At 43.3% G+C, this 19,410-nt stretch overlaps 1 protein-coding gene across 1 annotated transcript in view; it reads right to left on the reverse strand.

The window, feature by feature from the left end:
• Positions 1 to 19,410, reverse strand: part of COL4A3 (collagen type IV alpha 3 chain) — an 88,410-nt gene that overhangs the window by 20,145 nt on the left and 48,855 nt on the right. Inside the window, exons 23-35 of the mRNA XM_077348833.1 lie at positions 18,395 to 18,490; positions 17,955 to 18,025; positions 17,171 to 17,359; positions 15,531 to 15,699; positions 14,602 to 14,694; positions 13,825 to 13,929; positions 10,712 to 10,809; positions 9,249 to 9,399; positions 7,023 to 7,136; positions 6,215 to 6,382; positions 4,785 to 4,874; positions 2,341 to 2,475; positions 1,334 to 1,432 (exon numbers count right to left, since the gene is read on the reverse strand). Of these exons, the coding sequence (XP_077204948.1) occupies positions 1,334 to 1,432; positions 2,341 to 2,475; positions 4,785 to 4,874; positions 6,215 to 6,382; positions 7,023 to 7,136; positions 9,249 to 9,399; positions 10,712 to 10,809; positions 13,825 to 13,929; positions 14,602 to 14,694; positions 15,531 to 15,699; positions 17,171 to 17,359; positions 17,955 to 18,025; positions 18,395 to 18,490 (1,578 nt within the window). The remainder of the gene's footprint in view (positions 1 to 1,333; positions 1,433 to 2,340; positions 2,476 to 4,784; positions 4,875 to 6,214; positions 6,383 to 7,022; positions 7,137 to 9,248; positions 9,400 to 10,711; positions 10,810 to 13,824; positions 13,930 to 14,601; positions 14,695 to 15,530; positions 15,700 to 17,170; positions 17,360 to 17,954; positions 18,026 to 18,394; positions 18,491 to 19,410) is intronic.

Here is a 19,410-nt window from a genome sequence, read left to right on the forward strand (position 1 = left end):
AGTGGCAGGTAACAATTATACAAATATTGATACACCGTATACAAAATAAATATTTTGCAAAACATTTAATTTAATGCAAAAAACCCTCTGAAAAGGATCACATATTCTTTATAAAATACACATATTCAAATTTTCAAAATATTTTCATATATATTATAATGTCTACTACCTTAATTGATTTTCAGAATAATATAATTATTATAATTATACAAAACCAGAAAGAAGCCTTGTGACAACTAATGGGGTAATTCATTTATTGTGGCATATGGTTTTATGGATCTGAATCTACTTCATAAGATGCCTGAAGTATATCCTCAGATGTGACCATGTTCTGGCTGCCGTGGAATGCCATTCATGTGCACAGTCAAAATTAATTCCCTGGCTCTGTCTACACATATAGCCACTACCGGGCAACAGTTTGCATGACTGGATTGCTGAAAAAAGCAGCCTGCGATAGTGAAAATGAACGCCAGATTACTATGACTGTATGTAAGGCAGGTCCATTCATTTGCTTTTACCATCTACATCCCTACCCTAATCATCAGATGCTTAAATATAATTAGTGTATTTGTTACAATTCCATTTAACATTAATGTATTATTGTGGTTTATTATTTTTTAAAGCATGCATTCTGGTCATGGTCCAGGAATGCTTCATACAGCTAACCTGCCTATATCATAAATGTGCTGCTTTATCCATGAATTAGATTCTTCATTTCACAATAGACACAAACATGCATCTTGAACCACATATATTTCATGGCTATTATCTTACCATAAAAAACTGAGAAAGTTAAAAGATTTAGATTGTTCAGTGTTCTTTACCATGGCTTTCTCAACCAGGGTTTTGTGAAACCCTGGTGTTTCTTGACAGTCCTTGAATTGTTTCCTAATGGGAGGTAGTTGATTTTTTAAGATATTTTTAAAAATTGGTAAACATTTATTGGGTGTTATATGATGGGCCTGGAGGGGTGTACAGGGAAGAGGCCCCAGGTGAGAGTGTACACAGCTATGCTTCGCAACCATATTCTGCATGATTCCACCATTTGGGGGGCTTCTTGAAGTCTGAAATGTTTCAGGGATTTCTCAATGGTGCAAATGGAGTCACAATTGTGGATAGCAACTCCACCACCTCCCTAAATATACTGCAATCTTCCTTGCCCCTAGAAATGTAGTCCTGTGGCTCAGTAGATCCAAAGGATCAGGGAACTGGTGAAATTTCCCCTCCCCTCCTCCTCAATTGAAAATGCTGATATGTCCACAGAATTCCTGTTATGGCAAAAGAATGGCAATTTAATGCTTATGTCATGGCTTGTAAGGAAAGCTCAATATACCTGATGGACCTGGTGTTCCTGGTGGCCCATGAGGACCCATGCATCCTTGTGCACCATGCTGTCCTTTTTCTCCTTTGCGTCCCACTCTTCCAGGCATCCCTACAGCAGCAGTGACAAGACTTAAATTGAATAGCAGCATCAGCAGCATCCTCACTTCAATATAATAGGCAAAAAAACCCTGGCAGATTCAAGTAATATTCCTGGGCTTTGTGCAACTATTTGCATTTTATTTATTTAAAGTATTTATATCCTTGTCTTACCTGAGGCTGGTCTCCAAGTTAGGAGAGCATATGTTTGTAAATAATCCACAAAAATAATTAAATGTAATTAAAAAAAAACCAATAAATAAACAGAACAAATGAAATGCCACTGAAGGATGAGCAAACAAGGAATTTGCTATGAGTACCTAAAACCTGATCATGTAGACACCTAATGAATGAAAGCCGCAATTTCTCTCACCTTATTTCAATTGATAACATGACATCATATTATATCACAGAACAATCGTACACATAAGACACATTCTCCTAAATCTGTTGAAGTCCACAGGTTTAGTACGGTGTAATCTGTTCCACTATATACTTCTGGTAAGGCCTTGGAGGAGGAGCATGTCTCACGACTTAAGTGCCACTCAGCGCTTAACATCCACTCAGGGTGACTGTCCCACCACTGAGTGCCTCCTCCTCCAACTGGTTTGTCTGTCTGTCTGTCTGTCTGTCTGTCCAGCGGCCAGCCAATCGCCTAGCGTCCATTGTATTCCTGAATGTAACAGGCTTGGCCCCTAGTCTTGTTTATAAATCACTGTTATTCCAGCATTAATAGTGTTTAGAAATGGGATATGTGTATCTGTTTATATTTTCATTTAAGTAAATATTTACATGTGCTTTTCAAGTTCTAAACAGCTTAAAACCTGTAACTTTACCACAAATTTAAAATTCATCATGCGTGTAAAATCCTGATAACAAAACCATAGATGCTGTGTAAATGTACTACAAACTGCTGTGTACCTTTGGCTCCTCGTTCTCCTTTGTCTCCAAAGGTCATTCTGGAGTCTGATATCCCAGGAGAACCTTTATCACCTGGCTCACCATTTTCCCCAGGGGATCCTTTTCTTCCTCTTGGGCCTGGAAGGCCAGGAAATCCTGCAACAAACAAACACATAAAAAATAGAATGAAGAAATCTTTCCAGCAACTATCAAACGCTACAGGATTGTAGCAGGAATTTCTTTAAAAGAAGGCAAAACAGCAAAAGCAACTTTCTGGTTTTTACATTCCTCACTTTCACTTTGGTATCCAAAATTTAGAGAGAACTTTGAAAACCCTAAGTTAAAATGTATTTAATTAATGTTTTATGTTATAGAACCATAGAATTGGAAGGGGCCATAAAGGCCACCTAGTCCAACCCCCTGCTCATCACAGGATCAGCTGAAAGTATCCAGGATAAGTATCTGTCCAGCCACTCCTTGAAGACTGCCAGTGAGGGGTGCTTACCACCTCCTTATGCAGCCTATTCCACTGCTGAACTAGTCTGACTGTTAATCCCCACCGATATCTAGCCAGTAGTATTCCACATGTAGTTTAAACCCATTACTAAGGGTCCTGTCCTCTTCTGCCACCAGGAACCACTCCCTGTCCTTCTGTAAGTGACAACCTTTCAAACACTTAAAGAGAACCATCATGTCCCCTCTCAACCTCCTCTTCTCCAGGCTGAACATGCCCAAGTCATAGAATCATAGAGTAGGATTATAATTTATCATAATATTTTATTGAATGTTTTAATTATGTTGTTACCGATCCTGAGCCTACTAGGAAAGCCTACTAGAGCTATAAGAATAAAGCTGCTGTTGTTGACTTGCAGGCCTGTGCATTTGGGGCTGAGGAAAGATGCGGAGACTTGTATGGCTCTTAAAACTGGCCACAGCTTTATGAATACAAAAAACCTGAGATGTTAGCTAAACTAGGAGAGGATGCCCACTTTTTTGTGATCAGCCGACCACATGCCCCTACACAGCTAAGGCCGTCTGCATTACCTCATGCAGCCCTGAGCCTAGCCATGGGCGTTCTACCAAGGGAGATGTTCCCCTCAGGATGCAGATGAAGGCGTCAACCTTCTTCGGCCTACCCTGAGCCATCTGGCCCTGCGAGTCATGTCAGCATTCTGCAGCTGGGTTCAGGCTAAATCACAGTTTGGCCACCTCGATGAAGGTCCCTTTCCAAAGTCAGGTGCCCCTGACCTGACTCTTAACCTAAACGGGCTCCTCTCCTTGTGCCACCCGCCAGCTGTCAAAATATAAGCAGAATAATGAACTCTCCAACTCAAACAGTAACAACATGAAAGGGGAAAGGGTGGGTGGGTCGCACTCAGCTCTGCTGCAGGTGAAAGGGGCGGGCCGTGAGCACAAGGCTGCTTAAATAGCCCCTCGCTCGCCGCCCCGCCCCTGTGCCGCACGCGTGCGTGCGCACGCCGCCAGCCACGCTTTCCGCTGCCTGCCATCCGCCGTGTCAACAGCGGCTCGGGTAAGTCGCAGCTGCTTTTTATAACTTGCAGTATGTTTTACCATTTTCTACATTTCAAAAAGCAGTGACTTGATATCCAAAATGCAGACACCCTGCTCAATATTTGCAGATATATCTTTTATATTTGCATACATTTAATATGTTTATTAATTCATTTACTTCATTTAGATCCTGCCTTTTTCCACAGTGGGGACCAGTGCAACATACATTGGTTGTTTTCTCTCCTCCAGGTATGGTGGAACATGAAACTAAGGAAGATCCTGCCTTAGCTAGAATTATGAAGCAAAACTCCATGACTGGAGATATTCTGATGATCCAGACCTCATACAGTCACAGAGGAGAGCTTACAATACATCAAGAATGTCTCATGAGGAGCATCTAATTGATAATACTACCTAAATTGCATCCAAGAGTTTTAAAAGAGCCTCATACAGGTCATCTTGGTGTCATCAAGATGAAAGCCCTAGTGAAAAGTTTTGTCTGGTGGCCTGGACTTGGCTGGCAAATACAGCAGTTAGCTTGAAATAGCTAGAACAAAATCAAAGGAATGTATGGTCTCCTAAGGAGACTTTCAAGGGAAGACAAAAGAACTCTGTGTAATTCATTGCTCCACGTGTCTCAATACTGTCCACAAATATAAATTGGAACATAAACAGCCACTTGTGTAATGGAATATTGGTCCATATCTACATTTGCTTCAAACTTTATACTCTTATAAGCCACTAAAAGAAGTTTTTGTTACAGATCTTTAATACTTTTAGCAAGTAGCGTAATAAAAGACAGCAACTCAGACTTCCTCAGGCAACTGCTTCATGAAGATAAGTGGCTTGCCTTATACTTTGAGAACCTCAGGACATATTAAATCAACACCTGCTCTAGTAATTTATCTACAAACAGTACAAAGAACAAACAAGGCAGATGCTGTATCACTTACCTCTGCTTCCAGGGACACCTCGATTCCCAGAGACTCCGGGTAATCCAGGAATACCCACAGGGCCTATTAAGCCTCTTTCTCCTCTTGGGCCTGTGGGAAGCAAGCAAAGCAACACAGTGTTCTGAATGGCACTGATAAATAAATCATAAGAGACACAGAAAACAATTACATCTGATTTTTTATTTTAAAAAAACATGAAGCTATTTTATGCCTCATCAGATCATTGGCCTGTTAACCCAGGATGCCAGGGGAAAGATCTCAGGCAAAGTTATTTCCCATCCCTGCTGCCTGAGATCTTTACCTGGCCATCTCAAGTGCATCCCTGCTATCCTTCTTTCCTTTATGCTCTGGAAGCACAAAAAAACACCTTCACTGGGGATGATAGGGAAGTGAATCCTCCATACTCCCAGTGGCTATGGCCTTTCAGTCCACCCATTGCTCCTTCTACTTTGAACAGGAATGGAATCAGCTCAAGAGGCTGCAGAGGGCTAATGACACATGAAATGCCAGTTTCCCCATGCGGTTGGATTGTTAGTAAATTCATGTTTGGGGTAGGGTTTCTAGGTCCACCCGAGGACTGGGACCTCAGTGGGGTACAATGCCACAGAGTCCAATATGTCCATTTACTCTAAACTGGAGGTGAACTTTAATTCCAGGGCATCCCCAGGTCCCACCTGGAGGCTGCCATCTCTTAGGATGCCAATCTCCTAGTGGTGCTGGAGATCTCCCACTATTACAACTGATCTCCAGGAGAAGAGATCAGTTCACCAGGAGAAGATGGCTGCTTTGGAAGGTAGACTCTGTGGCATTATACCACACTGAAGCCCCTCCCTTCCCCAAATGGTATATAAAAGGCTATTTGAATACTCAGATATGCCTTACAGAACTGGAGGGAAATGCCTTCTATATGACTTACAGTACCATTATTAGTAACATTATTCAGTCCTTTCAAAGTTATCCACATTACTTTATTTCTCTTTACTTCACTTATAGTCCATTTTTCTCATTGGCAATGCAAAAAAAGTAGTGTTATACAAACAATGCAATGTAAGTCCATTTCAAGGTTAAGAACACCCAAACAGTATAGGACATACAGTGAACTATGCTTGGAGCTCTCATCAGTATCACAGACATTTCTTATGCTCTATTCCCTTTACTGAAATGCCCTCAATTTTGTACAGTGCATGGAATGCTAAAAGCACAGGAATCTTCCTCACCTCTTCACTTTGACTATTTTGCAAGAAAGAACTATCAGGCTTCATTCAAATTAGTGAAGCAGTGGAGCATATCAAGAGAGATGGTCCTGCAGATATGTAGGACCTAAATCATGTACACCAATTGCCAGTGCATGAATCATCATGTGCACATCATTGTTTACAGACTATATTGATAATTCCCTATGTAAAACAAAAATAGCAAACAAGTGATACCTGGTGTTCCTGGTTGTCCTGGCCTGCCTGCCTGACCTTTGATGCCAGGAAGACCTTCACCTCCAGGAGGGCCAGGTAATCCTGGTAGTCCAAATTGTCCTTGAAACCCTGGGATGTCTAATCCTGGAATACCTGGGTCTCCTTTGGGTCCTGGCACACCTTTGGCTCCTAAGGAAAAATCCAATGAACATGTCTGTGTTTACAGAAAAAAAATCTACAAATATGTTGCCCTGAAGTCCAGAACATGAAACCTGGCTTGGAAATTTGTGAACATCAGTGGTGACTATGGGTTGAGAGATAGAGAGGGGAAGGTTGCCCAGTTCTCCTATTCTGGAATCTCCTACAGGTTGCCCAGTTCCTCCTGCTCTGGAATCTCTTAAACCCCTAGCCACGTACAATCAAAATAAAAAGGGGGACACAAATGACTCTCAAGTAAAGGAAATAAAACCTGAAAGGAGATTTGATGCCTTTTTTCTTGTCACCTTATCTCAGCAGTACAGACTGCTCTTTCCTCATTCACTGCACGTTTTCATATATCCTATACACATCAGTATGCATATTTGTCACTATGTAAGCATATTTCCCTAAGTCCACACCCCAAACCTAAATAAAAGCCAAATAAAAGTCTGGTTAAAAACTCGGAGTGTGTGTCATCCACGTATGGGTGGCACCTCACTCCATATGCCTGGATGGTCTCACATCAGTTTCACATAGATGTTAAACAGCATGGGGGATCTGATATAAACCTGTAGGACCCCAGAGTATCCCATCTACTGCATACCTGCTAGTTCCTTTGCAAATAACTTACCTTGTGGGCCTGTAATTCCACATAGGCCTGATGGTCCTGGTAAACCAATAAGACAGTCACCCTTTTTTCCTGAAGCACCCTTTTTTCCTGGAATGCCAGGGGTTCCAGGTTCTCCTAAAAGACAGCATTGGTCACATTTTATATTCTTTTAAAAAATAACAGCATATTTCCACGTTTTGTCTGACACGCATTCACAAACATCATACATGTATCTCGACATTTTGTCCATGCACTTATTCTGAATCTTCTAATGATGATCGATGAGTTAAGAAAGGCGAATATGAATTCTGTTGTTGTAGATTGCTGGTCAGATGAAGCCTCAGGGAATTCAAGCACTCGGTTCATTCTCTATCAGCATTTCTTCTGGCTTCTTGCCTCAGTTAAACCAAGCTATTCAAGGAGATACAGTTAGTGATCTTTGGCCTGTTTCCCCAGCACCATCATTGGTTTTCTTTCCTTCTCCAGTGCTGGACTTACTCCATTCTCACTCCCATTATTAATGCTTCTGCTTTTTCTTCTGTATTTTCAATGTGTAGACCAGGGGTAGTCAAACTGTGGCCCTCCAGATGTCCATGGACTACAATTCCCAGGAGCCCCTGCCAGCAAATGTTGGCAGGGGCTCCTGGGAATTGTAGTCCATGGACATCTGGAGGGCCGCAGTTTGACTACCCCTGGTGTAGACATTCTGGAATGACTCAAAAGCAGTTTAAACTGCATAGATTACGTAACTCTCAGCCTAACAGCTGATCACCACCGCAGTCTTGCTGCCATCTTACATCATTTCCCACAACATATATCCCCTTTCTGAATCAATCCTTTGCAATGATACTATAACTCCCTACAAGTAAAGTAGTTTATAAATAAACAACAGCTCAGGAACATGCTTGGCAAGATGCTGGAAGTTGCATTAATTTAAACTCTCAGCATTTTAAAAAGTCAGTTAATAGGCCTGTGGAGCCAAAAAGCAGATCAGGATCACAGCAGGAGGGATGCGGATAGTTATACGTTTGCATCAGTAGTGCAAACAGTGGCTCTTGGACAACATCAGGTCAAGAATATGGTGTCAAGTGAAGAATTGAACTTCCTCTCCTTGTGACTGCAGTGTAGTCCACATCCCAATCAGGGCTTTGCATGCCTGGAAAGTGATAAAATAACCCATCACCATGAATGATATTCATGGAAGTCCCAGAGTTTTGTCTGGTTTTGGCCTTCAGTCAACAGTTACTATCTTCTAACATCAAGGCTTCCAAATGCTTGGCTCTGCCTTTCATTGCATGCTTCAGTAACAAAGTTGATCACCGTTGTTCCAAAATAGCTATCCTGCTAGGACTGCAAGATCTTTCAAAGGAGCTGGTCCATTATCAGGAGGAGGAAGAGAAGGAGAATGAGCTCCTGGACTGAAACACTAGCATCAGTCGGTACCAGGCCGCGGGCTCCTCCTCACCCTCCTCCCCGGCTGCTGCCTCAGGGGCTTGCCCTGCCGCCGGCTCACCCTTGGTGCTTTCCAGCAGCCGCCATGGCTGTGGCTCCCCCTTGGCATGGCACCGAGCAGCTGATGCTGGCAGCGCCCCCAGCAGGCGGCGGGAAGTCAGGGGCGCCAGCGGGAAAGCAAGTGGAGGAGGGGCTCAGGCGACAGCAGCGATGTCCGTCAGCAAAAGACTACCCCCCCAGGCCTCAGTAAAATTGTCATGTGTTGACCGGTCCTCTGTGATAAAAAGGTTGGGGACCACTGCACTAGCACTACCTTGCCAAAAGTAGCCTAGTAGCTATGCTTCTCTTTGCAGCCAGTTCTGTTTCCTGTGAGGCTTCTGGCAAACATGCAACAGGAATTCCCTTCCTTAGGTGCCAAGGTGAAGCTTTAAAAGGGTAGGACTTCCCGGTTACTGTTGGCATGACTGACTGCTAAACCAGCAGGAATTGTAATTCTCTTTTCCAGCTGTCACTGACTATTTCTGTGACAGGGAGAAAAAATTGATAGCATGCTAAAAAAAAAAAAAAGCCCCACAGACTATAAGTTGCACAAAAAACCTGTTGTATCAGTGAAAGCAGGACTATAAATGGAGCACTTTTTTTCCATTGGAGGAATAATCAATTTCTGGATAGTGTACTCATTGCAGAAGAAATGTCAGCAATCACACCCAGAGGCAATCTATTTTCTTCAAAAGTTAATGAACCACAAACACAGAAATGTTCTTATAATATGGAATTCAGGTGGGATCGTTCTACCTCGTGGCCCATCAGCACCATCATGACCTGGTTGACCTGGATGACCTGGAAGTCCTGGCTGTCCTCTTTCACCCTTTTCACCTGACAAGCCCTCTTCTCCTGGCGAGCCTAGCCTACCTTGTTGCCCAGGAATAACTGGACCTAGTTCTCCCTAAAATAAAAAGGAAGAAAAAATAAATGCTATATTGAAAACTATGTGGAAGAATCAGACAATTTCACGTTATCTTTTCCTGGCACTGGTCTAAAAAAAAGAAATATTATTTAATGTTAGCATATCAGAGGTTAATAGCCTGGATGATGTGCTTATGTGCAAATATTGCACATGTAACCTCTCTGCATGTATTACAGACCACTTTTAACAGGACAACAGGTATGTGCAAACTTATATAGGTACCTTATTTTGTACTGACACTGTCAGGCTTAAATTGACAGAAGTAGAATATAGCATGTGAATGAGTGTCAAGACAAACAAGCAGTGGAGGGAAGCCAAACTCTACTTCTTCCCATACCTTACATCAATGTGTTCTAGTGCCTGAAGCATTTTTATCCCATCTGCAGCAGTATGACTTGCAGGAAGTACAAGCAAAATATTGCCTTTCTCTTACAAGTGTGCTACCCATAGTGATGTGGATGCAGGGAGAATATGCATCATGCAGAATATTCAGCCTCTAATCCCAGTGCATGGTAAACAGGTAAAGCTCCAGAAAAGATAACAGAATAGCAACCAAAGAGAGCTCCACGGCTTTTACAACCAAGAAAACTTTCCTCAAACCAACTATAGTACCAGGAAATGGAAATACAGAATAGAAACCCTTGTTCTCAGTACACCAAACTGGCTCTTTGTCGGATTGTGGCTCAGCACCTGTGTGGCATGTACAAGGTCCCAGGTTCAACCACTGGCATCTCTGGTTAAAAGAATGAGGCAGACAGTAGGTGATGTGAACAACCTGTATGTGAGATCCCAGAGAAAGCTGCCAACCTGAGCAGACAATACTAATCTTGATGGACCAAGAATCTGATTCAGTACGAGGCAGCATCATGTGTCAGAACCCAGGAAGTTTCTCACCTTTTTACTGCAGTCAGAGTGAAGCCTAAGATTTCTCCACATGGGGAGAAAGGCAGGGTACAAATTAAATAAATAAATAAATGGTCATCCTGGGAACTGCAGCCTAGGCCACCACAGCAGATGCAGATGACTGACTGGAGAGCTAATCAGGGCAAGGCTGAAGCTATCTAAACTCTGACTTGGCTCCTCACTTGTAGCAACTTTTGTGGGTTGTTGCTTGTCCATGATTATGCCTCCTGTCTCTAATCCTACTGCTTGCTCCTGGAGTCAGTCTCTCTGCTTGCTCATGGCCATGTCTTTTGCCATACTAAATGCTCCTTGTATGTGACAAACAACTTCCTGCCTTGGCCACAGCTACTAACCTAGGTCTAATCAAGCAGTTTTTTCCCTGACAAACCTTTTCTCCTGGGAGTCCAGGTTTTCCAGGCAAGCCTGGTTCTCCTAATTTTCCTGGGCAACCTGGTGGTCCTTGAGGTCCTTGAAGTCCTTTGTCTCCTGTGAAGAATTAAAAAAATGCCTTTGTAGTTATAGTTCCAGTTATAAATAGTAATTTAATTCTCATTGAATATAAAAATAATAATGCAAAGGGAAGAGAAATCTGGTTCAGCAAGCAGCTTACAAGACAATATAAAATGACCTATAAAGTAGAAAGTATGAGAAGAGCAAGTTTTTGAAAAATGTTAAACCTCCTTTGAACTTACCCAGGATTTCATAGAGGAGGAGAAGAGTTGATTCTTATATGCCACTTTTCTCTACCACAAAGCACTTCAAAGCAGCTTACAATGGCCTTCCCTTTCCTCTCCCACAACAGATACCCTGTGAGGGAGGTGAGGCTGAGAGTGCCCAGATATTCCTGCTCTGTCAGAACAGCTTTATCAATGCTGTGATGAGCCCAAGGTCACCCAGCTGGCTGCATGTGGAGGAGTGAGGAATTAAACCCAGCTTGCCAGATTAGAAATGGGCACATCTAACCACTACACCGAGCTGGCTCACGACACCCTGGTATATAGAATGCTCTCAGTCTGTATGCATTTACCAACTGTGTTTAAACTTATTATTTGCTTTCTAAAAAACAGATGATATCACTAAACATTATGAAGTTGAATTTGTGTGCAGACAATCCCTACCTGATTGGTCCTCCCTGGGGATGTGCCACTAATAAGGAGAGAACACTCTGCTAATGAGGACCAATCAGTTCAAATTGCATGCAGCGAACTCACTCCGTACCTCATTGGCCCTCCCTATGAGTGTACAAAGGGAAGAGCATTCTGCCAATGAGGACCAATCGGTTCAAACTGCAATCTGCCAATGAGGGCTAATCAGTTCAAATTGCATGCAGACATCTCATTCCCTACCTGATTGGCCTTCCCTGGGGGGGTATGCTGCCAATATAGAGAAAGCATTCTCCCAATGAGGACCAATCATGGGACTTATCAGCCCTCTTCCTGCTGCTTGCTAGATGGAAGAGGTGCTGGACTCTATGAAAGGCCCCACTAATGGTAAGTTGCTCAGCCTCTTCCCATCCTCCATCTCCCCCAGGCGAGGGAGGGAAGTCAGCTGCATCCTTTGCCTCCTGTGTTGGCATCAGTTTTCAGCTCTCCACTGGAAGGAAACACAGACAAGATACCAGGGAAGCAGAGAGAATCAGTATTTTAAAAACAGAATGCCAAGGGACAGATAGGTTGCAATGAATGTCTTAACTCAGTCTAGTGACTCAAGGGTTCCTTTAGGAAATCCAAGGGCATCAGCAGAAGGAGCAGATCACAGGTTGTGTTCATAGCCCAGGCCTCCCAGCATCAAGTTAATATAGGTTGTCAGCAGTCTCTCAGTCCTCACTCTGTGATGATTATGTCTTCTGTGGTCAACAACTAGGTTACTAACATGGTGTGGTGAGTTTTAGACTGGAGCTGTCTTCCAGCACATACCTGGCATTGCTTAATTGGCTCAGGTGAGTCAGGTGGGCTGATAAGGCAGGGAGCTGCAGCTGGAACTCATGCTTACTTCCTTCCTCTCTTCCCTCTCCCTCTTTATTTCTCTTTTTCATCCTGTCTTTCTTTCATTGTCCTGAAGGTTTCCAAGCCCCCCACCTGGAAGTTGGCAACCTAGCAGGCTGTATATGGAGGCCACAGTGCCCATTGTATTCCTGGGTGCAACAGGCTTTGTTTCTAGTTGTTTTATATTTGAAGCTGCCCTATTCTGATATAAAATTTCTATTCATATACAATAATGCTGATATAATTGGAATTTCTCCATATGATCATTACAACTTTCCCATTTTATTACTCTGCTTTAATCTTTAAACCGCCCGTGGCGCCGCGGGCGCCGCGGACTATATAAAACGCTAAGGGGTTCTAGGGCGGGATGTGTCCGTGATGAGGAAGGGTCCGAATTGGACCCTTCCTCTGGACAGACAATCGGAAGGACCAATTGGCAGGCGCGCAGCGCCTGCCGATTGGTCCCTCCGATTCCCAGTCCCAGCAACTGCGAGCCGCGCACAGCGCGGCTCACGGTTGCTCCTTGCTGGTGGCCTGATGCGTCGGGAGGCGCGAAGCGCCTGCCGCCACGTCAGGCCACTGGCAATGGAGTCCAACCTGCCTTTCCGCAGCTGCACCCCCCAGCCCCAGCAGCAGCGGCGGTGGTGGCGTCCCCCAAGGCAGCCAACGGCCGAAGAAAAGCAGCAGGAAAGCATCGGGGGAGGGGCTGGCCAGCAGGCGCCTCTCCGAGGCTGCGTCTCCTCCGTGCTGCCCGGCCTCCTCGCCCACGCTCCTCCACCTCCACCCACGGCGCGTCGAGAAGCCGCCCACAACGGAGTCCGAACTGCCTTCCCGCAGCCGGACCCCCGAGCCCCAGCAGCAGCAGCAGCGCTGTCCCCCGAGCCAGCCAACAGCCAAAGAAAAGCCTCGGGGAGGGGGCTGGGCAGCAGGCCATGCGCAGCCCTGCCTACGAAGAACAGTGAGGAGCGGTGTTCAATTGCTCTCAGCCGGGTCGAAGTGGAAGGTGCAAGGAGCGCTTGAGGCGGGTCGGGGAGGGCCGAGGCTGCTGTGCGACGAGCGCGCAGGGTGCCCTCCGGCCTGCCTGGGGCAGCCCTCTGGTTTCCGCCCTTGCCCGGCGAGCCCTGTTTGCCTTCGGGCCGGGTGGGGAAGGTCTCCAGGGAAGGGGCGGAGGCGAGCCGCTGCGCTCCTCCTCCTCCCGGGGTACGGCAAGCCGAGGCGGAAGGGCTCTGCTGGGGCGTGGGTGCTGGCCTCTGAGCCCAAGCAGGAAGCCGGGGCGGGGTGTTGCTTTCGCGGCCTGCGGCTTTCACGCCTTTCTTCCCCCCTAGTGGTTCTGTCTCAGCTTGGGAGGGAGGAGCACGGAGCCACATTTCAGGGGGCCTCTGGGAGAGGGCGGGCGTGGGTGCGTGGGAGCGTGTCCCTTACCCTACCCCCTTCTCCCCTTTCAAAGCCCATTTTTATAAATGGGCTTTGAAACTAGTACTTACATATTTCTTTAAACCCTAAACAATTACATTACCTTTTAGACCAATTTGCCCAGGAGGTCCAACTCTTGTTAATCCAGGACTACCTTTTGGTCCTGGGAAGCCTGGGCTGCCACGCTGCCCTCTGGATCCAACACTGCCTATCAAAGAATGTAAAGTAGTGGTTGATGTTTAAAGAAAACATATTGGGCAACCTGATCATCAACATAACATGTAGTTAGGCCCTCGGTCTATTCATTTCATTAGTTATTTTTATTTAGAAATTTATGACATGCTTTTCTTCCTAGTGGAGACCCAAAACAGCTTACAACAACATTCCCTCACCACCATTTTATCTTCACAACCACTCAATGACTGGCTCGTGGTCATAAATTCTAATTCCGTAGCACAGTATAAATTTGACCCTGGATTTCTCTGATACTCTAACCCCAAGAGTCCCCATCACAATGCCCACCAAAACCTTCCCTGCTGCCCAGCAAGTGTTTTTCAGAAAGTGTGTATGGGGAGTGATTTTGCTCAACAAGGCTTCCGATTCACCACTGGAGATTTGATTGACTGCAAATTTTTAAAAACACTGATTTGGCGGCAGCAGCACTGTGTGACTGAAGATAAGCTATGGTAACCATTTTGTGGCTTAGCACTGAATTCTGCAGCAGCCATCAATTTTATGTCTGTACCTAACACGCTGTCAGAGTTCCAAAGGGTGCCCTCAGTTTCCAAAAAATGTTGGAGACACCTACTGAAATCACCACATTGCACTGGCTCTCGTTATTTGCTTAGTTGACTTGACCATGGCCTTTTGTTGCTCTCACCTCTTCCTCCTTGTATTCCAGATCTACCATCTGGCCCCTGAAGTCCAGGAGGTCCAGGAATTGCATTTACTTTACCAGGTTCACCCTGGGGGCCTTAATAGTATAAAATAAAAACATAAATATACAACTTTTTAAAAAATCAGCAGGAACAAGGTTCTTCAAGATTCATCTTGAGGATACCACTTAGACAGCTACAATACAAGTGAGGTCAAGGATCACATTCATATCAGAAAGAAATCAAAAATTAATGAATTTCATTCTTGAAGGTCAGTGTTCAGGTGACCCACAAATTATTTGCACTGGTTAGTGGGAAAGTATTTTTTTTATTCATTAGGAATGCACTCAGATGCAACTCAGCCCAGGCACAAATTAGAACTTGTTTATATTACTCTGCAATGATTAATGCAGATAATCCCTTTCTTCTTGCCAATTTTGTTAGCACACTTGGGAATGACAGAATCCCACAATAATCAGTTAAAAACTTCATTTGCAGAATCCATCCCTTCCATCTTAGCCCTCATATCTACATAGCAAATACATCCCTGAGACATTGATGATGCTGTGGAACACCTGCCATTCCAAAAATTCAAGCAACTTGTAACCCTGCCTGTACTCTGAGGAACAGAATACATCTTAGAAGATTTAGGCATTTTGTCCTATTCATATGTAAGCAAATTGTAATTAACATAAGTTTTTACTTGGAAACATTTTTGGACTAGTCTAATGCAATGAAAATTTCCTTGATGGTGGATAAATGAGAAATCAATGTTTTAAAAAGCAAAAGGCTATAACATACTGATGCTTGCTCCACAGGTTGTCTAATACATAAAATAAGGACATCTGATTCAATGCCACATCTTTACTGCAATTGGCTTTCAAGTCTACCACTGATATCACAATCAAGATGGAAAAAATGTGACGTTACTGACCAGCTACTCCATGTAACCCAGGCAAACCAGGAACTCCTTGAGATCCTTTAAGACCTTCGATGCCTTGTAGTCCATATCCTGGTGGTCCAGGCAATCCTACCTCTCCAAGAAGACCTAGCCTACCAGTTGTTCCTGGAGGACCTCTGTCTCCTTTTGGACTATCAGATCCCTGAGAATAATTGAGAACACATTGCTTAACGTATACTGCTCAAATTCCAGACTAATACCTATATTAGTCTGCTCCAGACATTAAGATAATAGCTCGATTCACATGTAATACCAGACCACGGAGACTTACAGTGCAATCCTAAATAGAGTTAAATCTGTTCAAGCCACTGAAGTCAATGGACTTAAAAATGTGTACTCTGCTTAAGACTGCACTGTTGCTAAAGTACTGCCAGATCATGGTTTGCTGATATATCTGATCTAGCCAAAAATGTCCTGCAGCAATTTAAGGAGTAACTAATTTACTGCAAAATGAGTTTTCACACACTACTCAGATATTCCTGCTAAGCAAGAACTACAAAACTGGATACAAAAGATATGTAAATTATTTTCTTCTCTTTACAAAAATCTGCTCTGCTGAATTGGGCTCTCAGAAAAGCAGTGTAATTCTATGCACACTAATTTTGGCAGCAACCCCTACTGAGCTCTGTGGAATAACCCTTCACTAAAAACATCTCTGTTTTTATATTTCTGGCTGTAGTGCTGCTTTATGCAAACTCTCCGTCTTCCTCTTCTTCTTCTTCTACTTCTTCTTATCCTTTATACAATTGGAGGCTTCCATTGATTTCTTCCATTGATTCACCCATCCTTCCCTCAGATGTCTAAGTGGCAACTTGTCAACTCTACCCATTGTCTCTTAAATCTACACAGGATGCTGACGACAGGCTTCAAATTTGTCCCTCCGTTTAACATCCAGCCTGCTGAATTCAGGATGCTTGCACACTGTCTTAATAAAAAGTATTACATTGATTTTGTTTTGAACTATTCTCTATGACTGTTGATATATTATTATTGTATCCCAGTGCAGAAATTCTACTTAGTGCTGGTGATCAAAGGAAAGATTGATACAGAATGAAGAAAAGTGAAAATATCCTCGACTAGGAGAACTTCTCTGCTCTAATAGATAGTGTGTTGTCAAATGAAGATTTTGCATCTAATAATGTTGCAATGATCAATATAATTGAACAAAGGCATGTGAAGGAAAAATAAGTAACATAACCTTTTACATTGATCATCACAATTCACTAGGAGCAGCTTTAAAATTCTTGGTATCACTGGGGGAAAAGTCAAAGCGCAAAGAGTAAGTGAACATAATCTTTATAAAATTTTAATCCAATGGAACAATTAAGATCAAATATTTATTCAAGGCTTGAGCTTCCGTGTGCATGCATTTTTGTTCCATTGTCTGAGGAAGAGTCTGAGGAAGAGTGCATGCACACGAAATCTCATGCCTTGAATAAATCTTTGCTCATCTTAAAAGTGCTTTTGAACTCAAATGTTGTTGTGCTACTTCAGACCAACACGACTATCTACTTGAACCAATATCTTTATGTATTTTACAATACATCTAAAGCAATATAAAATGAATAAGGTTGTACATGGCATAACTATTTATGCAAATTACATGGACTAACCTGTTCTCCCCCAGAACCTCTTGAACCTTTCAATCCAGGTTTTCCAGGTAATCCATCTGCACCTTTTTCTCCTGTGCACCCTCTGTGCCCTGGTTCTCCTTTATCTCCACGGGGACCTTCTGATGGTGCATATGCTGGCAGACCTTTTAATCCTTTATGGCCTTGTTCTCCTGGAAGACCAGGAAGACCCTAGGACATGTGTTAACAGTATCTATATCAAGTACAGCAGTATGATTATGAATCAATACATAAAGACTACTGTATGATGACACATCTCTCACATAAAACAGGTTCTCCCAGTGTTACCTACAGTAGAGAAAAGCCTTCCTGGGCTATATTCACACATTATTGGATAGCGTGCTATTGTAAGATTATAGCAATCATTTACAATTGGTTGGGTTTGCCTATAGAGAAAAATTCAGTTAGCCAATGACTGTGATTATGCAGCAGCACTGTAATATCCAGTGACATATGGATGTAGCCCAGGGTGTTCAAAGAGTTTCATTTGCCAAATTATACAAAGAATTCTGGGATGGAAGGTGGCCTAAGTATAGCCTGAGCAACTCAGATCTTAGAAGTTAAGCAGGACAGGTACCTGGAAGAGAGTCCACCAAGGGAGACTTTGAGAAGAAGGCAATGGCAAACCAACTGCGATTGCTATAAGTTGGCTGCCACTTGATGGCATTTCCCCCATGCAAAAATGGATTCTACATATAGTCCTACCTTCCCAACAGAGAACTTCCCAATACTTAAAACTAACTACGAACAAAACTACAAATCTTACTTGAATTCCAGGAGAACCCTGACCTCCAGAGGCTCCCAGGGATCCCTTAGTGCCAACTCTTCCTTCCCCACCTATGATGGAAACAGCATGACTTAGGAGAAGAAATAGGGAAAAAATAATCAGGCTAAAGTAATAAGATATGTATTATTAGTGCTTATACAATTTAAATGTGTATTCTCAGAGTAACATCAATGGCACAGAAAATTAAAGGCTAATTACTACATTATATCTTGCTATTGTATTATTCCTTTAATTATACAAACAGATCTATCATCTATGAATTCATCAAACTCTTTTTAACTATGTTTAAGATGGTGCTGTGAATATACAAGATTAAGAAGTCTATACATTGAAATATATGGTCAATTGAGAAGTTTGACTTCTCCCTCATATATAAAAGAACCCTTCTGCTATAGTTTATCAATGCTGCTGTCTTTTACCTTGGACTCCTTGTTGACCTTCTGACCCAGGAACCCCAGTAGGGCCAGGTGCTCCAATAACATAAGTACACTGGTTACATGGGCCTGCTTTTTCACCTGCAATAAATTTATGTCTCTGTTATTGGTTATACTGGCAAATTGTCTCTGTACTGTTGGTATAGAATGCCTCAGGCAAGCCTACCTATTTAAAAGTAAGGATGTTAAATTGGAATCATGTTTGTACATTTAATCCCCTGTTGCTTTCTGTATCTCCTGGCATAGAAGCTCTTGGCAGGAAGTTGCTGTGACAAAAGTTTCCCATACTTTATTTTTATCGATCAACAAGGTTAGTGTTAACAGGTAATCTGGCACCACAGTAACATGCAACAGGAGTATATTTCAGTATTTTTAACAATAAGAAACAGGAGACCTTGTACAAGGGACCATTTACCACACAGTATACTACACAACTTGGCATGTGGTAAAGTCCTTATTAGTAACAAATAACTTATCACTGGGGACATTTAGTTGTCTATATGGCCGTTTATGCACTGGGAACTTCACTGCCCCAGCTCCCATGCAGGAGCAAAAATTGGGGGCAGATGAGGTGGACCAGGCCAAATGCTCCCCCATGTGGGTGCAGGAAGAGGTGGGGCAACCTGCCACGACCAAAACTCCAGCCTGCAGCTTGGCATGAAACCTCCAGTGCATAAACGATCTATGGGCTGACAGTGGAAGGAAAATAATGTCCTACTGCACTTAGTATGACAAAAATATGAACACATTCTTTGCGTAATCTTGAGTGAGTCTAAGAGCCAAACTAAACCTGACGGCGAAATCATGGCCCCCATGAGTTTACCAAAGTGATTTTGAAATGCTGTGAGGGCCTGCGGTGTGGAGATGTCCCCCACTGCACCTTTTCAAAAGCTAATACAGCTGGAAAATGCCCAACCCCCTGGCACTTAAAAAGATGCAAGAGCTCCCCATGGCAGGCCCATCAGGGTCATGACCTTGTGGAATTATAAAATTACTTTAAA

This window comes from Paroedura picta, chromosome 8, assembly GCF_049243985.1.
Source record: "Paroedura picta isolate Pp20150507F chromosome 8, Ppicta_v3.0, whole genome shotgun sequence".
Taxonomy (NCBI): domain Eukaryota; kingdom Metazoa; phylum Chordata; class Lepidosauria; order Squamata; family Gekkonidae; genus Paroedura; species Paroedura picta.